Genomic DNA, 19,680 nt, shown 5'->3' on the forward strand with positions numbered 1-19,680 from the left:
GTGATCCTGGGCTCTACACACCCTCCGCCAACCTGGGGAGAGCAACAGACTTGAACTCATGCTTCCTTCATGCATGAGTGTCCTAGTCTCTCCTTTACACCTGCCAGGGGGGAGTTTCCCTGGTTGGACGTAGCGTGTGGAAGGAACACGTTATTCCAGTTCCTTTCCCCTCCATCAGGTGCCCCGGCTGGCCAGGAGGAGGCAGTTTAGAAACCAGGATTACTGCATGTTTTTTGTGAGGGTACCTACCCTAGGGGACACGGGGAGAACATGCAAACTCCACACAGAGGGGCCCTTTCGCCAACCCCGCCTCGGGTATGGGCACTGATGACGCGGAGGAGAGAGCACGCCGCCAGCAGCCACAGCGTCCCGAGCGGGAATCAAACCCAGGACCTTCTAGCTGTGAGGCGACGGCACTACCGACTGTGCCACCGTGCCCCCCCCCCCCCCCCCCCCGTCCGTCCGTGGTGTTTCTGAGGGTTTAGTTTAGGGCTTTAGTTTAGACATACTATTGGTCCGACTGTCATTAGAACGACAACCTACCTCAAACCCTAACCTAACCTCCTTAAACCAGAAACCTATCCGCAAGCACGGGAGCAGCACATGTCCAACCGCTGTTTCGGCATGTCGGTCCGTTGGTGTGTCTGCGCATGCATCCCGTTTCTGATCTATCCAAGGTTCTGATGTCATTTGTGATTTTGTACCGCATCGCTCCCGACATGTAAACGTTTCTGGCGGAAGATAAACAGCGTGGGCTAAGGCCAATAATAGCCGATCATTACAATGAAGTTCTCCATGCCGGTTCCCCCGGAAATGATTCTGCCCCAAACAAAGCAGAGGTTTATGTGTGGCATTCTGACACAGTACCTTTCCTCACCACATGGTGGCAGACAAAGACTTAAGTAAAAGTATAAATACTGCAATATAGAAATACTTTACAAGTAGAGGTCCGGAATCCAAAATGTACTTGAGTAAAAGTACAAAAGTATTGCTATCAAAATGTACTTAAAGTACCAAAAGTAAAAGTTTTTGAAATTAGCAGATCTACAAGATCACAATGCGTCGCATCATGATGGAGTAAAAGTACAATCTTTGCCTCTGAGATGTAGAACTAGAAAGTACTGAAAATTTGACATACTCAAGTAAAGTACAAATACCTCAAAATTGCACTTAAGTACAGTACTTAGTTACTTAGTTTCCGCCAATGAGTACTGATACTCAAGACAAATTCATGTAGATTACTTGGTACCGCATGCCATTATGATTTAAGACATTATTTGTTTATTATAGACGGGACAATGCATATTAATGGACACTACATAAATGCAATATAAATACACCGGATTTAGCAAAAATGCTAATCTTCATCCGCAGTCCCCACTTAACGTGCTATGGTGTGTAATATTGTATTGTTCTTTCAGTCACAGAGGCTTAAAGACCTTAAACTGCTTAAGCAAAAGGGAGTTCCAGAGCCTTCCTTCCTCTTAAACTGCTTACTTTGTAGTCTAATTCAATAGTCTTTCCTTCACATTGACCTTGTTGTATTTGTATTCACGCGTGGATCATGGATATACTATATTATAGGATGTTCTCGCATGAATAGAAAGAAAACAATATTATTCACTTCTCACATTATTTCCATGTTCTCCATGTCCCTGTTTGGCAAGCTCTACTCTAGAAGCTGTCTACAATTTAGTCAAATAATTTTTCTATTCCCTTATAAATGGTAAATGGTGCATTTATATAGCGCCTTTATCCAAGGCGCATTACATAGATTGCATTACATTCACCCATTCACACACACATTCACACACCGATGAAACCATGCAAGGCACCAACCTGCACATCGGGAGCAATTAGGGGTTCAGCGTCTTGCTCAAGGACATGCACTTTGACACTAACTCTGGGGGAGCCCGGGTTCGAGCTGGCAACCTTGTGGTTACCATCCGGCCACTCTTCCCCTGAGCCACCGCCCCCCCCCCCTTCCTTGTCCAAAGGGGAAAGAACTGTATTTCTTTTTTTCTATGCAGTGAGTTTGGAATGATGGATTGTGACTGCAGAGATGAGAATGTCTGTCAGCATAATGCATTATCTGATCCAGTTTCAAAATGAACGAGATCCTTTTGGCGGCAGGCGATAATATAATTTTCAATTACATTATATCTCGCGACACATTACCGAAGAACGACCTAGGTAGGTCTGAAATAGAGGAAATACGATAGTGATGAATGGGAAGACTGCACAAGAGCAGGATTCTTCTTTTAAGCCTTTTCTCCCCCATGTTACACTCTTAACCCTCCATGGGGATGTCTATATCTGATGACAATTCACAGATAACACTGTCTGCATGTCCCAAAGGTCCTACTTGTCTGCTGCAGTGCTCACATAATCCATTCTTGTCAAAATTTGAACACTGGTTTCAACACCTCTGAGAATAAATGCTACATAGCAAACCTGTACATGACATACAGTACTATAGGCGCATCAGCACCATTTTGATATCCGAAAACGTAGCCATTTCACATTGAGGGAGGTATAGTACTGTATGTTAACTGTGACTGTGATTGTCTGTAACTTGAGGAAGGCTTCCTTCCTTCCTACCCTTCTCCGATTATTTGCAGTAGGGATGCTCCGATCAGGATTTTTGGGACCGATCCCGATCACCGATTGATTTTCTCATGATCGGCCGATACCGATACCGATCTTGTGCCTAAAGGGCAAATTTAATTTTTTTATAAATTTAAATATTTCCAAAATTATTATATGTCAAAACCCACGTAAAAACTGTTTGTGTGTGGGGAAGAAGGGGAGAATGTTTAGGCCCGTTACAAAAATGCAAAATGATGTTATACTATATATCTGATTGACATTTATACCACTTAAATGGGGTAAAGCAGGGGTTCTCAACCCGTGGGTCGCGACCCCTTTTTTTTGCAACTGAATGGCTGGAAAATGGAAATGAAGAGTTTACATAGTACACATTGTTCGGTTATTTGGCGTTGTTGGGCCGAGGCTCCGACCAGCCCTGGTACTAGGCAGAGTTAAAGGACTAACACGCACAGTTGAACCAAATGCTCCCAATGATAGCTTATATTTGATGAACTCAAACGTGTATTTTATAGGGTTTTTATTAATTCATATTAATTAAACACGTACAATCGTACAATCACACATTCACACGTTCTGTTCACACTTCCCCCCAACTCAAGATGAACACAGTAACCCCGGAATCTGGATTACAGGTCCTATTGGTCTGTGGTTCTATCCTAACTCTGTCGGTAGGGTTTACTATCATTTAAACACTCTAATCTCCCAGATTATGGTACAGTTTAGCTTGTCATAGTTGTTTCTCAGACTTAGTTCAGTACATTAATGGTACATTAATTAAGTGTACATTAAGTGTAATCATGTGGTTTTAATTCTACCTTATCGTTAATCAGATGATAATTGATCAATGATCGGGATGACAAGAACACAGAGAGAACACTGGTTACAATCTAAACATCATATTACATCGATTATGAATAATGCACAAACATCTATTTATAGCACATAATATATAGCAAATACATTACCGCTGGTCTCTGCCTAGACATGTTCACGTTCGATGGTAATTGGTGAATCTAACTCACTTTGTGCCATACAGAATAGTCACAGTGGGCCCTGACTGAAGTCCCACCTTCATGCTACACTTTCAGCCAATCATATGCCACTGACCCATGCATCCCTTCTGCCCTCTCTGTGAGAGGACAGTGTGGAGATCTGACTTTAGGTTAGATTAAACTGTCAGACTATTACAGGTATTTATCATTTAGCCTTTTTACCAACCCATTATATAATAGGTTATTTAGAACACATTTACACAATTGAAAGGGATTAAAGATAGGTTACTTCAATTATTGTATGTTCTATGCTGAGTTGACTCTCCCTGTGAAGAGGAGTCAATAATGGCCTGTCTCACAACAGGAGAAGGGCCGTAAAACCCCCAATGGAATGTGGAATGGAATGTGGGGACCTGAGCTCTCTCACCCTAGAGCAGCTTCTTAATCTCCAATCAATCTGACCCAATATATAATTTCTCATTATGAGTACAAATCTCGCACACCCATAATAAACCAAACACACATAGTACATGCATCCTTAATGATTATATCTGGTTTCAGTATTCATTTGATATATGTATTATTAAGGTCATTTTTGCAGTCAGTTTGTATTGGGGGTGGGGAGGGGGGGCAGGGCGGGGGTCGCGAGACATGGCCAAAGCATTTCCGGGGGTCCCCAGCCAAAAACGCTGAGAACCCCTGGTGTAAAGGATCGGTTTCTCCAGATCCAGCATCTCTAATTTGCAGGGTCATATCTGCCGATACCGATTCTTACCAATTCCGATATGTTGGAGAGGCCAAAGGGCAAGGTTAAATACTAAGAAAATTATATATAATCAAGTAAATTAATAAATAAAATAAAATAAAATAAAAATAAATAATAAAACTTTGTATTTTGCCCATGATGATGAAGTCTTGGTTTTCTATAAAAATGTCATACATGTGTGCAACACTGCACTGCACTGCACAAACAATGCACAAACCGCTCAAACGGGACTTCATGTGCTCCAATAAGCACAGTTTTCCCAGATAGAGAAATGTCTCGTGGCGTACTACTGTATACGGACGTGATTTTCCCTGCACTGATCTGCCCTAATAAATCCAAAAGAAAATCCATATGAAAGGAATCATTAATCCATTTAGGCCTGACGTCGACATTTAAAAAATTTCTTCTAAATCCTGACATACCTGTTTTTCCTGTATCAGTGGTGGTCAATATTTCATGTCAAGGACCCCAAAAATGATATGTAATTGGCCACCGACCCCATCTGAAAAAATTTCGTTCCATGCACCCCCCAGAAGCAAAGATTTGAGTTAAAAACGTTCGCTCTCAAATAATATATATTCAAAGATTTGCACCACATTTTCAAAACTTTTCAAAAATAGCAGACCTACAAGCTCGCAGCGCGGCACTCAGTGCCGTGCTATGATCTTGTAGATCTGCTATTTTTCAATAGCTAAAGTACAACATAATGCTATAAACACCAAAAGGGGTTCCCATCTAGAATGGCTTAAATGAGAATGGTATTTCCAAAGACACCCGAGCATGTGTTTGAACACGGGTGACATTTCTGTGCGCGACACGTGCGTCAATAATCCAACGAGCACATCACAAGTCTCGCCTACAGAAAGTCAAGCACCGGTTCCGTTCTCCGCAAAGCAGATTGATGATGAGGGGCCGGTGAATTCTGCAAAAAGCTTTTACCCTTCACAAAATGGCACTCATTGATTCTTTTATTGCAAATATATACCTGCGGCGTCTGGTCCATTGTGCTGAGAATGTGAGCTCCCTGTTGGCCACGTGCATCTCATCAAATAGCAGAGACCGTGATCACAACAAGAGGGGGAATTAGCACGTTAAGGCCGGGAACGTATGTGTGTGTCACCTTATAGCGTTTAACCACATTAACCATTATTTTATACTTTAGCTGTTGAAAAATAGCAGATCTACAAGCTCATAGCGTGGCACCGAGTGCCGCGCTATGAGCTTGTAGATCTGCTTTTTTATCTTGAAAATGTGTCGCAAATCTTTGAATATATTCTTTCACAGCGAATGTTTTTAACTCATATCTTCACTTCTGGGGGAGGTCCCTGGAACAACATATTTTCAGATGGGGGTTGGCGGCCAATTACATATGATTTTTGGGGTCCTAGACATGAAATAGTTTGAGAACCACCAATATAGAAACATAGGTTACGTGTAGACTCTGCATGGTCTCAGGTCTTAATTGGTTAGAGATAAGGAGCCTGCTCTGGGCTAAAGAAAACTCCCAAACGGCAAGGCTCACCGAGAGTCTAACTATTGATTATCCGAGTCTCTGCTATAAGCAAATTATAGGAACAATTTACTTTACAATTACTTCCGTCCACTGTATTAACCTATGTTAACCTTACGGCCTAGCGGACAAAATAACATGGTCACCATTTGAAGCCAATTGGTCCTGAAGAAGGTGAACGATATCCGATCCTCCTTCCCTCCTCCCCCGGCTGGTGCCCTGCGCACTACCCACCCCCGTCTGCCTGCCACCCCCCCCTCTCTACCTTCATCTACTCCTCTTCCCCCCCCCATCCCCTCTCTATCCCACTTCTCTCCCCTCTCCCCTAATGAGGTCCTTCTCCTTGTTACCTCTAGTCGCCCCACCTCATGCTCTCTGGACCCGGTCCCATCCACTCTGTTGCAGTCTATTGCACCTGAACTTCTTCCCTTCTTAACCCACCTTATTAACACCTCTCTGACATCTGGCTACTTTCCCTCTACTTTCAAGACTGCCAGAGTCACCCCCCTCCTGAAGAAACCGACACTTGACCCCTCTGAGATCAAGAACTACAGACCGGTTTCCCTTCTATCCTTCCTATCTAAAACTCTTGAACGTGCTGTCTTTAAACAACTGTCCTCCTATCTCCACCAGAACAACCTCCTGGACTCCAACCAGTCTGGGTTCAAAGTGGGTCACTCGACAGAGACTGCCCTGCTGGCAGTGACGGAGTCGCTCCATGCCGCTAGAGCGAACTCTCTCTCCTCCGTCCTGATACTCCTGGACCTGTCTGCAGCGTTCGACACGGTGAACCATCAGATCCTCCTCTCCACCCTCGAGGGGATGGGTGTCTCAGGCTCTGCACTCTCCCTGTTTGCATCCTACCTGACGGGTCGCTCCTACCAGGTGATGCTGAGAGGGTCTGTGTCAGAACCACACAGGCTCACAACTGGGGTTCCCCAAGGCTCGGTTCTGGGTCCTCTTCTTTTCTCTCTCTACACTACATCTCTGGGTGCTGTCATCCACTCCCATGGCTTTTCCTACCACTGCTATGCCGATGACACCCAGCTGATCCTCTCATTCCCCCCCTCTGATACCCAAGTGGAGGCACGCATTGCTGCTTGTCTGGCTGACATCTCGGCGTGGATGTCGACAAACCACCTGAAGCTCAACCTGGACAAGACCGAGCTGATGTTCCTCCCGGGGAAGGGCTGTCCGCACCGAGACATGGCCATCACCATTGATAATGCTGTGGTGACCTCAACTCGGACTGCGAAAAATCTGGGTGTGACCCTGGACGATCAACTGACGTTCTCGGCAAACATCGCATCAGTGACAAGGTCCTGCAGATTCCTCCTCTACAACATCAGGAGGATTCGCCCCTTCCTCACGGAGAAGGCAGCCCAGGTGCTCATCCAGGCTCTCGTCATCTCCCGCCTGGACTACTGCAACTCCCTCCTTGCTGGTGCTCCGGCATCTGCCATCAGACCTCTGGAGCTTGTTCAGAAAGCTGCGGCTCGTCTGGTGTTCAACCGCCCCAAGTTCTCCCACACAACCATCCTTCTCCGTTCTCTACACTGGCTCCCCGTAGTGGCCCGCATCCAGTTCAAAACCCTGGTGTTAGCCTATAGGGCAGTGAAAGGAACAGCTCCTTCCTACCTCCGGGCTATGGTCGATGCCTACACCCCTGCCCGACCACTTCGGTCTGCCACCTCGGGGCGACTGATTGCCTCGTCACTCAAGGGTCCTTCTGGCCGATCCACACGGTCACGACTCTTTTCTGTTCTGGCCCCACAGTGGTGGAATGAACTCCCCACTGATGTTAGGACAGCAGAGTCACTGCCCATATTTCGCCGCAGGTTGAAAACCCACCTCTTCAGGAAACACTACCCTTCCTCTCTGCCTGACCTACTTGTTGTTAACTAGTTGTACGAACGCTTGTTTTCTATTGTTGTATTGTTTATTGGATCTTGTTTAGTCGATACACTTAATTGTTTTAGCTCATGCTCATTTGATTTAGCTATTTTGTCTCATCTGGTTAAGGAAATAGGTAGCTGATATATTGCACTTTTACCTTAGCGCTAGGTATACTCTTGGTTGCTTGTTTTTGCAGAAAATGCACTAAAGACTTCTGGTGATTAGTAGTTTTTGTTCCCTACCTATGTTGAATACACTTATTGTAAGTCGCTTTGGATAAAAGCGTCTGCTAAATGACTGTAATGTAATGTAATGTAATGTAATACATAATGTGCTCTACTGATAAATGCATTTGAATTAAAAACGCACAAATGTAATTTGTTCATTTCATTTGCAACTGTAATGTGCTTGCACCTTATTACGACATATAGGTCACATTTATGATGAAAACCTGCATCTCCCGTCAGTTGGTCGGGCTCCATATGTGGTCACGCCTCGTGACATCACGCCTCCATATATGGCCACGCCTCGTGACATCACACCTCCATATATGGCCACGCCTTGTGACGTCACGCCTCCATATATGGCCACGACTCGTGACATCACACCTCGTGACACATCACAACATCATATATGGTCATCTCCATATATGAAGATCACGACACTGACCTCATCTAACCCTGAATAACCATACATGGAGAAGACTGGATCATCACCTACTGTAGATCTGCATAATATATGGAGCCGGGCCAGCAACTCATCTCAAAAACCTCAAACCCTTACGATCACCATATATGGAGCTGACCTGTTCTGACATTCCATATGTTGATCCTTCCACACCCGTCCTTCCTGTTCTGAGTACATTTACTTAAGTACAGTTTGATCCAAATAGTGTACTTTTACTCCACTACATTTATTTGACAGCTTTAGTTACTAGTTACTTTGTAGATTTGGATTATTATTAGAAAACATTAACCACTTTTTTTATATACAGTATTTGAAAACTTGAAAGAAGACATTCTGCACAATGAGTACTTTTACTTTTGGTCCTTAAATACATTTTGATGCCAATACCTTACTTTTACTTGTAATGCAGTATTTTTTTTCCATTGCAGTATTGATACTTAAAGGACAACTTTAGTTTTTGTCAACCAAATGTCATGTTTTATGTTGTTATTAGAGAAAGTATAAGATGAGTGTTAATTGTTTTTCATTTGCTGCTTTCTTTCGTTTTAGGGATTTTAGCTATTTTTGACAGGGGGCGGGGGCATTCGAACATGGGGCTAAATATGTATTTTTTTACACAATTTTATTTTTATTTTTTATTTTTTATTTTTATTTTTTTATTATTTACTATAGTCCTACTAGACCCCTGGATATTACATCTGGCCACAAAAGATCACAGGATCTACTGAATGTGAAGGGGGTACTATAGGGTGATGCCATACTGTGTTGTATGTGTTGAAAAAAAATCACACCCGTGTGAACTGAGTGTTGCAAATCCCCCCCCCCCCCCTCTCTCTCTTTCTCTCTCTCATTAGCAGGCAACAGTGCAATACTATCTCTCTGTCTCTGTTTCTGGCACAACAGCGCCCCTACTGGTACTCATGAGTCACACGAGTCACACACAAACATAGGTTAACACGAGTCACAGAGTCACAGACATTGCTGTTCCTTGGAGTGGTTGCACCACTCAAAAACTAAAGTTGTCCTTTCAAATGCGAATACCTTTTCCACCACTACCGTTTTCCATTCAATTTAGGCATTTAGCAGACGCTCTTAAATCCAGAGCCACTTACAGTAAGCAAGAACAAACAAAACATGGCAATACATCAAAGGCACATACCAGATTGTTGCATCCGGTTGAGGCGAATGCAGGGCTCAGCAATTATCTCTCTGAATGAGCGCAGCCCCTTGCAGTACCACTTTTCTGCTGTTTTGGTTCCAACCCCAAAAACACTTGTGAACAGCTGTCAGAAGAAAGGAAGCGAGAGTGCACTTGAGAACAGGTGTTGTGCATGAATTGTATATAGCTGTCATTTGGAAAGCAGATACTGTTCCATGTTTTTGCTAGAATTAAATGCTTAGAGATGGCAAGGCTAAATACCAGTCTGTTACAAAGCATGTGCATGCCAAACAAGAGGAATTACTGATACAAAACCAACATGGACAACAATGGAGGTTTGCATCTCCCTACCTTTAGTGTCTGATACTTTTCATCAGAGCATATTTTCACGACTTCAAATGAACAGCCACATTCGAGGACCTCCTGAGGAAGAAAGGAAATAAAGAAAAACACCATCAATGTCGGCATCGTTGCATGTTGAACTGGGATGATTTGGGTTACATCAGTGGTAAACAAATGTGACTAAATTTGACTGAGGGACTGCCATTGGATTTTGTTGAATTTTCGTTTTTTCATGTCATATGAAAGCAATGAATCATAGCTTCAAATTGACATATTGGTTGTTCAGTTTGACCCACCAGTTTTGGATATATGGCTTATAGAGTAATGTCTTGCAGAGAAACAGCGAGTTGAGAAAACAGGCTTGAAAGGTTCACTTCTGTGGTCTTTAACATTACACCTAGCTACATGTTTAAGCATTTATTTCATATTTACATGTCGATTTCAGCTCTGACACTTATTTCAGACATGCTCTAGTATGTGAAGAGTCTGCCTGAGCTATTAACTCATTTTGGGAAAAAAAAAAAAAAAGGTTTTTCTCCTCTGGTGAAAAGATATAATTTGCGCGATGGCAGTCTCTCAGTCAAATCTGGTCACAAATAGCCATGTGATGCCGCTGCTCATTTGAAAAGTACATTCCACTTAAATCAATTGCTCCTCAGACCCTCATTTCCCCATTTCTTTGTCACAGAAGTAATGGCTTTGTTGTTTGTGCCTAGGTAGGATTAATACAGGGTTTTATGGCGTTAATAAAAGGCCCAAGGTGAGGTTTTCCCCAGCCACCACTGTTTGCTCTGAAATGGCTTCGCGCCACATCTAATTGCCTCTCTCGCTCTCTCTCCCCGAGGAACACGACTAATTTGTTGGTCACGTTTAAAGCCGCGTCTCCATTTTGCAAAAGCCGTAAAACCAGGCAGCGTGTCCACGTGCAAAGATAAATACCATAAAACAACAAACAGAACATCAGATGTGTCTGGCCGGTGGTGTGAGCTGAGACACAGAGGTGTTTGGTTTATGGTACGTGTCGTGTGAGTGTGTTTGAGGCACACACACAAATCTGGTGTAGCCTGTGTGTGCAGGTGCAGTGACAGTGTGCACCCCAACATACATGACACGTACGGCACATATAGCTATGTGCGTGCGTGCGTGCGTGCGTGCGTGCGTGCGTGCATCAACCATATGATAATACGTTGTATTGCAAGCCTATAGAATACTTAACCTTATTAACCTGATAGTTCAATAAGTGCACACTTGTACACAGACACTGACACGTGCAGGCATATGCATATGTAGCCTATGCTATTGCAAATTCAATGAACAAACACAAAGGCCAGAGGGCCTTGTTACTGATCTCAAGACAGCTAGGGACCACAGTCACCAAGAAAACCATTGGAAACACACAATATGACCCGAAATCTATACTGCCAGGGCAACACAAAGATTGGCTCAAGCAGAAGCACATGAAGGTCATGGATTGGCCAAGCCAGTCTGCAGACCTTAATCCCATACAAGATCTGTGGAGGGAGATGGAGCCGAAGCTTTGAGTTGCCAAATGACAGCCTCCAAATCTGAACGATTTGGAGAGGATCTGCAAAGAGGAGCGGACCAAAATTCGTCCTGAGAATGATGTGGACTGGTTACCAACTATACAAACGTCACTCTGACCTCTGTGGGATTCTCCACCAAGCACTAAATGGCAGAGACAAAGAGACAACCAGTTGCTCAGCGAAGACATATAAGTCAATAATATCGGGATAAAACATCTGATAAAAAAAGTGGAGAAGACAGCCTACTTTATTAAAGCAACATGTTTCTCTATAACGGTCTTCATGAGCCCTGATGAAGACCGTGCTAGGTCCATACATGTTGGTAACTCTGAGTGACCAGATGTCCTCTTTTTGAGGGGTGCTAGCCCCTCCTACAGTATATACAGGTTTAATGTTTGTTTTTAGTTCAATGTTTGTTTTAAAAACGCCATTGACAATGAAGAGAAATTAATGTTTGTTGTGTCCCTAACACAAAAATCCCATTAACACCCTGAGCGGCATAAACGGAGGTCTCCGTCCTATAGTAACGCTCGACGCTCAAGACGGAGATTAATAAAAGGACGGAACTTTATTGATATCAAAACCGAGCGCATCGCTCCACAGGCTGGGAGCTCCTGTTGGGCAACATTCAATGTCATTTCCGGTTGGGACATCATCCAAAAGACCCCCCCCCCCCCCCCCCCCAGACCGAAAATCTTAAAACGTGAATAACTCTTGATCTAAATCAATCCATCCAATTCTAATCAAAGATTATGTTTTAGACGGTCGCAGTCCCGTTGCTAGTCGCATTAGATTTAATCACCGTTTGTTTTACATCATCATTACATCACCTAATCATAGCAACATGAATTGCCTCCTCGATGTTGTAAGATGATAAGAGCGCCCCTCACTTCACACGGGTGTGATTTTTTAAATATGAAGCACTAAGTAATGTTTTGCTATAGGGATACATATTTAATACAATTAAATGCAATATATATCTTTTATATATTGTGATTTTGGTGATTTTGTGTATATATTCTGTCGCTCAAAGTTAAAATAAGCCTACCATAAAAATGACGTGTGTGACAAATTGTACGACTTTGAGATGTTGGTTTCAAGCTGGCTAATTTGGTCCCCTGTAACGACTAATGAATGTGTCTGCGAATGTGACACATTTTCTGGTTTCTGGTTGTCTCTCTGAGACCCTCCGGTGTGTGGCAGAGGTTTAGTGTGTCAGAGGAGCTCACCTTGTTCTTCAACGAGGGGCTCTGCATTCCCTCAGAGTAAACATTTCTGACACTTATCGGGATTTCTGCCCAGAGGAGGATGACTGAATGTTTACCAACTGACCAAATATGACATTTATTCTTTTCAGTGGTCTGTTTGCGTTGTGTTGCGTGTGCGCGCGCGCGTGCGTGCGTGCGTGCGTGTGTGTGTGTGTGTGCGTGCGTAGATGTATCTATGTATACCGGTAAGTGTGAATAATATTGTGCGTGCGTGCGTGCATAAGTGCATAAGTGCAAGACTGAGAGTGTGCATGTGAGAACTTTTCCCTTCTGCACTGCAACCTTCACTAGTTGGAGATTCTTCACATTTATTATAGGAACAAGAATAAAGAAGATAGAAAAGTAACTGGGATATGGATGATGATGAGGTGCAAACTTTTTGGGCCATGACAGCGAGCGAGGAAGAAGAAGTCGACTCCTGCTCATATGGACTGAGGCTGTGCCAAAACACCCCCGCTGGACTGAGATGGGTTTTTAGGAGCAGTGGTGATTATGAGAGAGAGAGAGAGAGAGAGAGCGAGAGAGAGAGGACTATTTTGGGAATTTGGGCGGAGAACGGATGTTGGAGAGGGTTGCAGTATTGAGCACGAGGGGTGAAGAGGTAAGCAGATGGTTATATGCATGTAGTAACAATATGGGAGCCCACTGTGAAGATAATGGAAGAAAAGGGTGTGATATATCTCCGCTAGCCATGGGAGGCTTGCTAAACTGTACAGTGCACTACAGCGCACCAACTCGGGTTTATCCATCCATCCGTATTCAGGTCGCGGGGGCAACAGCTCCGCCAGAGAGCTCCAGACTTCTCTCTCCAGAGCAACAATAGTAACTTCCTCCTGGGGGGTCTCATCCCAGTTGGACGTGCCTCGAGGACCTCCCTGGGGAGACGGCCGAGAGGCATCCTAACCAGATGCCCGAACCACCTAAGCTGGCTCCTTTCCATGCGAAGAAGCAGCGACTCTAGTCCGAGTCTCTCTCTCGCGTGACTGAACTTCTCACCCTATCTCTAAGGGAGATGCCAGCCACCCGACGAAGATAACTCATTTCGGCCGCTTGTATTTGCGACCTTATTCTTTCGGTCATGACCCACAGTTCATGACCATAGGTGAGAGTAGGTTGCTCGGTAGACAGAGAGCTTTGCCTTCTGGCTCAGCACTCTTTTCGTCACAACAGTGCGTCTCAACAGTACTCGGGTTTACTGATTACCGTAATTATAAACTTCAACAGTAGCTACAATGATGTGTGTATACTACTGTATGTGTTTCACATCATGCGATCAGGGGTGAGCTGTCGGTAGGGCTATCCAGGGCACCATCGTGGTAGTTTTTGAAAATGCATGCACGCAAGCCCGCACAGCAATTCACAGTGTTAGCACCTCGCTAACCTCGCTATTAAACAAAACCTACCGATCGACGTTGAGTGTCAGTTTGAAATAACATAGGAATGACCGACCTGGTTGAATGCATATCAACTGTAGGGATCAGATTTTCTGCTATAAGTAGCCTACTACTGTAGGTGTCAGATGGTCTGTCTGAAGTAGTCTAAAGAGTTGGATAACAGGTTGATGGATTCATGAACTAATGGAATTACAGAGGTGACGTTTGTACGGTAAACGCATAATTATGACAAGACTAAAGTTTCCCCGAAAAAATAAATCAAATTGAAAAAGTACAGATGGTGCTTCAAAGATCAGTGAGACTATAATGCAGAAGAAAGAGTTGGCGAGCCGAGCACTCAAAAAAGTTATAAGAAATAACTAAAGTTTCCCCATTATGCAAGAAAATAATTAACATGATATACAGCATATTGTGGGTTAATAAATACGTCTACATTAAAGAGGTGATTTCAATCGCTGATCGCTCGCCTGCGCGTGCGTGACATAACCCCACAAGTTAAAAAAATCCACAGCACGGACCCTGCATGCGATCCACGCAAGACCAGACATCCATGTGTACTCATGTGAATTCAGAATCATGAACTCAGGTCTAGTTGCAAGCAGAGCAGCACCACCCTCCGGACTGGACGTCACTCAGCTGGGAGTGTCCGCTGCATGGTCTGTTCAGTCTCAGGGGCTTTAAATTACCTCCATGACTTTCTTGGCGTGTTCCCCGAGGCAGGGCAGTACCCGAACGGCCCCCAGATGACGCACCGCCCGGGGCAGACTCTTCAGGACAGAGGCAGCTCGTCTGAAGGCCAGGCATGCACCCTCGTTCTCGCTGAACTCGTAGCTCTCGGCCAGCACTTCAAAGGCATCCTTGAGGTGGGCAGAGAGAGAGAGAGAGAGAGAGAGAGAGAGAGAGAGAGAGAGAGAGAGAGAGAGAGAGAGAGAGAGAGAGAGAGAGAGAGAGAGAGAGAGAGAGGTGAGGGGAGAGGAGTGTACAAAGAAAATACAGTACGAGGAGTAGTATATATAGTATAGTGACTGGAGGGCAGGAAAAAAACTGATGTGAGTTAGCTTTGCTACAGTACATTTGCACCTTATTATAACGAGCTGATGGTGCTATATCTATAGCGTTACATTGCAAAGTATTAAGTAATTACTATCCTCATTATTGTACATATTAAGGGAAGGGTAAAACGTACACATCGTGGATCGTGCACGCACCGTAACGTCCTGTGTCCATTTTCACTGTGCAACTAAAGCACTGTATAGCCTGTGTACTGGCACAGTATACTAGATTTATTTTGTCTGCTCTTGTGGGATAATCGGAGTGTAGCGGAAAACAAAGTCGAGAGAGAATGAGATAACAAAAGAGAAAGATGGTGGTGGTGGGGGGTGGGATGTGTCAGGTGTGCACTCGCACGTGCAATATGCGATGACCCACAGCGTCAGTCAGACAGGGATGGAGGCGCTTGCATCTCCTGCGCCGCCCACACCCCCTCCCCCTCCCCCCCTCTCATTCAGTACATGTTGTGGTGGTGGGCCCCTGCCCCTGGCAGCACGCGTCGCCTCTCTTCCAGATGACCGCACAGTGACGGTCATCGGGGTTTCGGCATATATAGTGCCGGAGAGATATCTGTCATTTTCCACTGGTTCGCGACAGGCTCCCCAGAGGGGGCAACACTGCAATTTTCCCCTTCAACAAAGCAAGCACTGCATGACATGTGCCACACAAAAATAAAATAAAATACAAAATAAAATAAAAGGATAACCGTCTTCTATGCTTCCGATCTTCTTCGAGATACTTGATAGCACTTTAGTAATTTAGAGAGCATTTTATGTAGACATAGCACTCTAGTGCTTAGTGTATACTCATAAATTAATATAGTTTCATTGTACAGATATTCTACTGTTTGATGGATGTTGGTTCTTAGCTTGCTTATGATCCTTGATGACTATTTCTATGTATTTGATGCATTACCATGTGTTGTTCTTGCTTACTGTTACTGCTTACTGCGCTGCAGCCGGGAGGATACTAGCCCATTAAGACCTGAGGCCAATATAGAAGCTTTATTCTGAAATCATTTGCCGTTCTGACCCCATTTAATTTAAACCACTTGAATAGTGACCCTATTCTGGGCAAACATTCGGCAAAAATAGCAGATCTACAAGCTCACAACACGTGAGGTTGTGAGGTGATAATTAAAAAGGTAGGCATATTCAATAAACTACATTTTGTTATTCTAATTTCATAGTTTTTTTATTATCAACCTAACCTAACCATAACCGCACAGAGCAGCGCATGTTCGCCAACCTTAATCCGGTCGTTTTCCGCATATCGGACCAATGACTCGTCGGAAAAGCGTATGGACCCCGTTGATTTGAGTAAATAATCAACAATGAATATTCTATTAAACAATCTTTAAACAATATCTACTTATATAAGTAGATTAAGAATTGTATTTATCTTCCAACCATGCAAACCAAGTATACAGTTTATGAACATTCTTTAATTACAGACTTCCAAGGTTCCTTCACGGTTTATAAACTAAAACTAAAACCACCATCAACTTCATGATTCATTAGCTAAACTTCCATTGTGTTCACTTGTGACAAAACCTTCCAAATGAGATTAGCATTTCAAATTATGCTTGGAAAAATTATTGAGATGAAGCACTTTGTTGTGGGAAAGATTTGCTGTGGGTGAATTTTGTAGCCATGACAACATCTCATCTATATTCTTTATTGGTTAGAAAGAAAGAAAGAAGGAAAGAAAGAAAGGAAGAAAGAAAGAAAGAAAGCTGTGTTTTAAGTTGAATTCTTTCTTTCTTTCTAAGTTGAAATATTTTCCTCTCCATGCATTCTTACAGCCCTACAGTAAAACGTTGAGTTCTCAGAGGAAAAGCATCATATATTATAGTGTTTTCGTCTTCCAGCGGCGATTAATCGAAACAGCTGTGAAAAGGCGTTTAGAAAACAGGCCTTGCGGTGGACACAAGGCCTGTGATAGTCTGAACAAAAACTCTTGAAAATCAAAGCTGCAATGTAGTCAATTTGCTTCTTTTGAGAAGCCCTTCAGGCATAATACAAAGTTTTAGTCAATGCAGCCTGCATGTGCAGGTATACTGTAAAGCAGTGGTTGTCAACCCTTTTCATATCAAGGCTCCATTATTTATAGGGGATTTGAGCCACGGACCACCATTTGATGACATTTAGCCTCTCAGATGCAAAACTAACAAATATGTAGTTGTCGTTGGATAATATTTTGTCCACAATTCCATGCTGAATTGATGTGGTACCATTGGAGAGATAACAGGCAAACGTTGGATCAAGATAACAATTATTTTACATTATCTAATTGTGTAGACTTCTTGTAAATTAAGTAATGCAGATGTTTAACAATAATTTAACTCTTGAGAGTGTAAAATGAAACCAAATGGATACGGGTCCATTTGGTTTCATTTTACCCTCTCAAGAGTTAAAGATCTATAAGGGTCTATTTGATTACCGACTCTCCATCATTTAGCTGGGGACCACCTGGAACCCCCTCAAGGACCACTGGTTGAAAACCACTGCTGTAAACGTACCGATACATAGTTCTTGAAGCACATTCATACACGGAGGTATAATGGAATAGTAGCATCCCCAGATTTATCCAATATCAACATGCTGGAAGACTACTTGTTTTGTTTGTGATGAACCCGATATGCAACAGAAGGCAGTAGTAACGTTTGAGAATCCATTAATAAATATATTGCCTGAAGCTGAAAACCATATACAGCTGACCACGGGTGGCAAAGGATGAAGACCTTAACCTGCGGCAGTGCAGTAATGAATGGATTTCAGAGCTGCTCCAAGTCGTACACCACTAGGTAGTAGTACTATCCCTGCTCTGGTCAGGTCAGCGCACCACCTGCAGTGTTTTGCACACCCACACTGCATGCTTCGGGTCAGCGAGCTACAGCACGGACCGTAGATAGTTCAGCATGGCCAGGTGAAGCACTGACCCATTCGACGTAACACATGGTGAGGGGACGACCCCGCGCACCCCAGCACACGTTGCACCGTCCTCGGGCAGATGTGTGCAATACAGTACATATACGTGGACACACACACACACACACACACACACACACACACACACACACGTACATGCATAGTACATACACATGCATACAGCCGGGCACCCATCACACCATGGGGTAGCTAAGTGGAAGCTGGTCTGTAATTAGAGGGGCGAGCGGGTGCGGTCACACCGAGCGAATATCCTCATCAATATGCTGTGTAGACGTAGAGGAAGCGTGCTTCACAGGAAGGTTCCTACTACTGTACTAGTCGCACATCAGGGGTGCCCACACATTTATGACGTGAGATATACTTTCAAAATGATGAGCTCAACAAGATCTACCCACTGAAAAAAAAAAATTGTACCATTGCTGAAAATGTTTAAATATATAATGTACCTGGGGGGGCTTTGGAATAGGGAGGGTGAAATTATGACAGGCATTCTCAATGGCAATAGCACAAACTTTGGCATGCTACTAGTCCTACATACTTACACCTAGAAACCCCATTCAAACCTATTTAGGTTCATCTTACGGTGGACATGTTTGCCTGAAAAGGAATCTTTGAAATGTTTCATAGTTTTAGAAATATAGTGCTTTCAAATTTGAGAAATTTACAATGGAGCTCAAAGGCAGATATTGGCACGTCAAAAAATCACTTTCACCTACAATTTAGGCATTTAGCAGACGCTCTTAATCCAGAGCGATTTACATTAAGCAACAAAAGCATGGCATGCATCACATATATAAAAAGTAGTTATCATGAATCATGCGTAAACTAAGAACGTAACAGTGGAGTATCTATGTAAACTATACATACTATACTATATAATACCTAGAAACTACCTAGAAACTCCATTCACACATTTTATAATTCAGCTTACTGTGGAGACACATGCTGGAACTTTTTACTTTGAAATGATTTGTAGTTTCTGAGTTACTTAACTTAAACGCCCAATGCATTCTCAATGGCAATAGCACAAACTTTGGCATGCTACTGTACGTACATATTTAATGCCAATCGCATGCGGTATATGCTAGAGATTCACTGCAGATTATCAAAAACATATTGGAGACCTTAAATTGCGATGGGATCACACACCAGCTGAAATGCCATGGTGTGTACTGTATGTGATGGTCCAATGGAACACGTGACACGCGAGCAGAGTTTGGTGAAGTGGGTTAACTCAGTGGTATACAGTAGGCATAAATAATTGTGAATTATGCCGTTTGTGAATAAGCTTAGAGAGACCCTACGAGTGTGCCGTTTGTGAATAAGCTTAGAGAGACCCTACGAGTGTGCCGTTTGTGAATAAGCTTAGAGAGACCCTACGAGTGTGCCGTTTGTGAATAAGCTTAGAGAGACCCTACGAGTGTGCCGTTTGTGAATAAGCTTAGAGAGACCCTACGAGTGTGCCGTTTGTGAATAAGCTTAGAGAGACCCTACGAGTGTGCCGAAACAAT

General features: G+C 43.5%; 1 protein-coding gene across 1 annotated transcript in view; it reads right to left on the minus strand.

Annotated features, from left to right (window-relative positions):
• Window positions 1–19,680, minus strand: part of dntt (deoxynucleotidyltransferase, terminal) — a 150,293-nt gene that overhangs the window by 79,103 nt on the left and 51,510 nt on the right. Inside the window, exons 5-7 of the mRNA XM_079511983.1 lie at window positions 14,855–15,025; window positions 9,972–10,043; window positions 9,621–9,744 (exon numbers count right to left, since the gene is read on the minus strand). Coding sequence (XP_079368109.1) covers window positions 9,621–9,744; window positions 9,972–10,043; window positions 14,855–15,025 — 367 coding nt within the window. The remainder of the gene's footprint in view (window positions 1–9,620; window positions 9,745–9,971; window positions 10,044–14,854; window positions 15,026–19,680) is intronic.

Source organism: Electrona antarctica, assembly GCF_951216825.1.
Source record: "Electrona antarctica genome assembly, chromosome: 10".
Classification (NCBI taxonomy): Eukaryota; Metazoa; Chordata; class Actinopteri; order Myctophiformes; family Myctophidae; genus Electrona; species Electrona antarctica.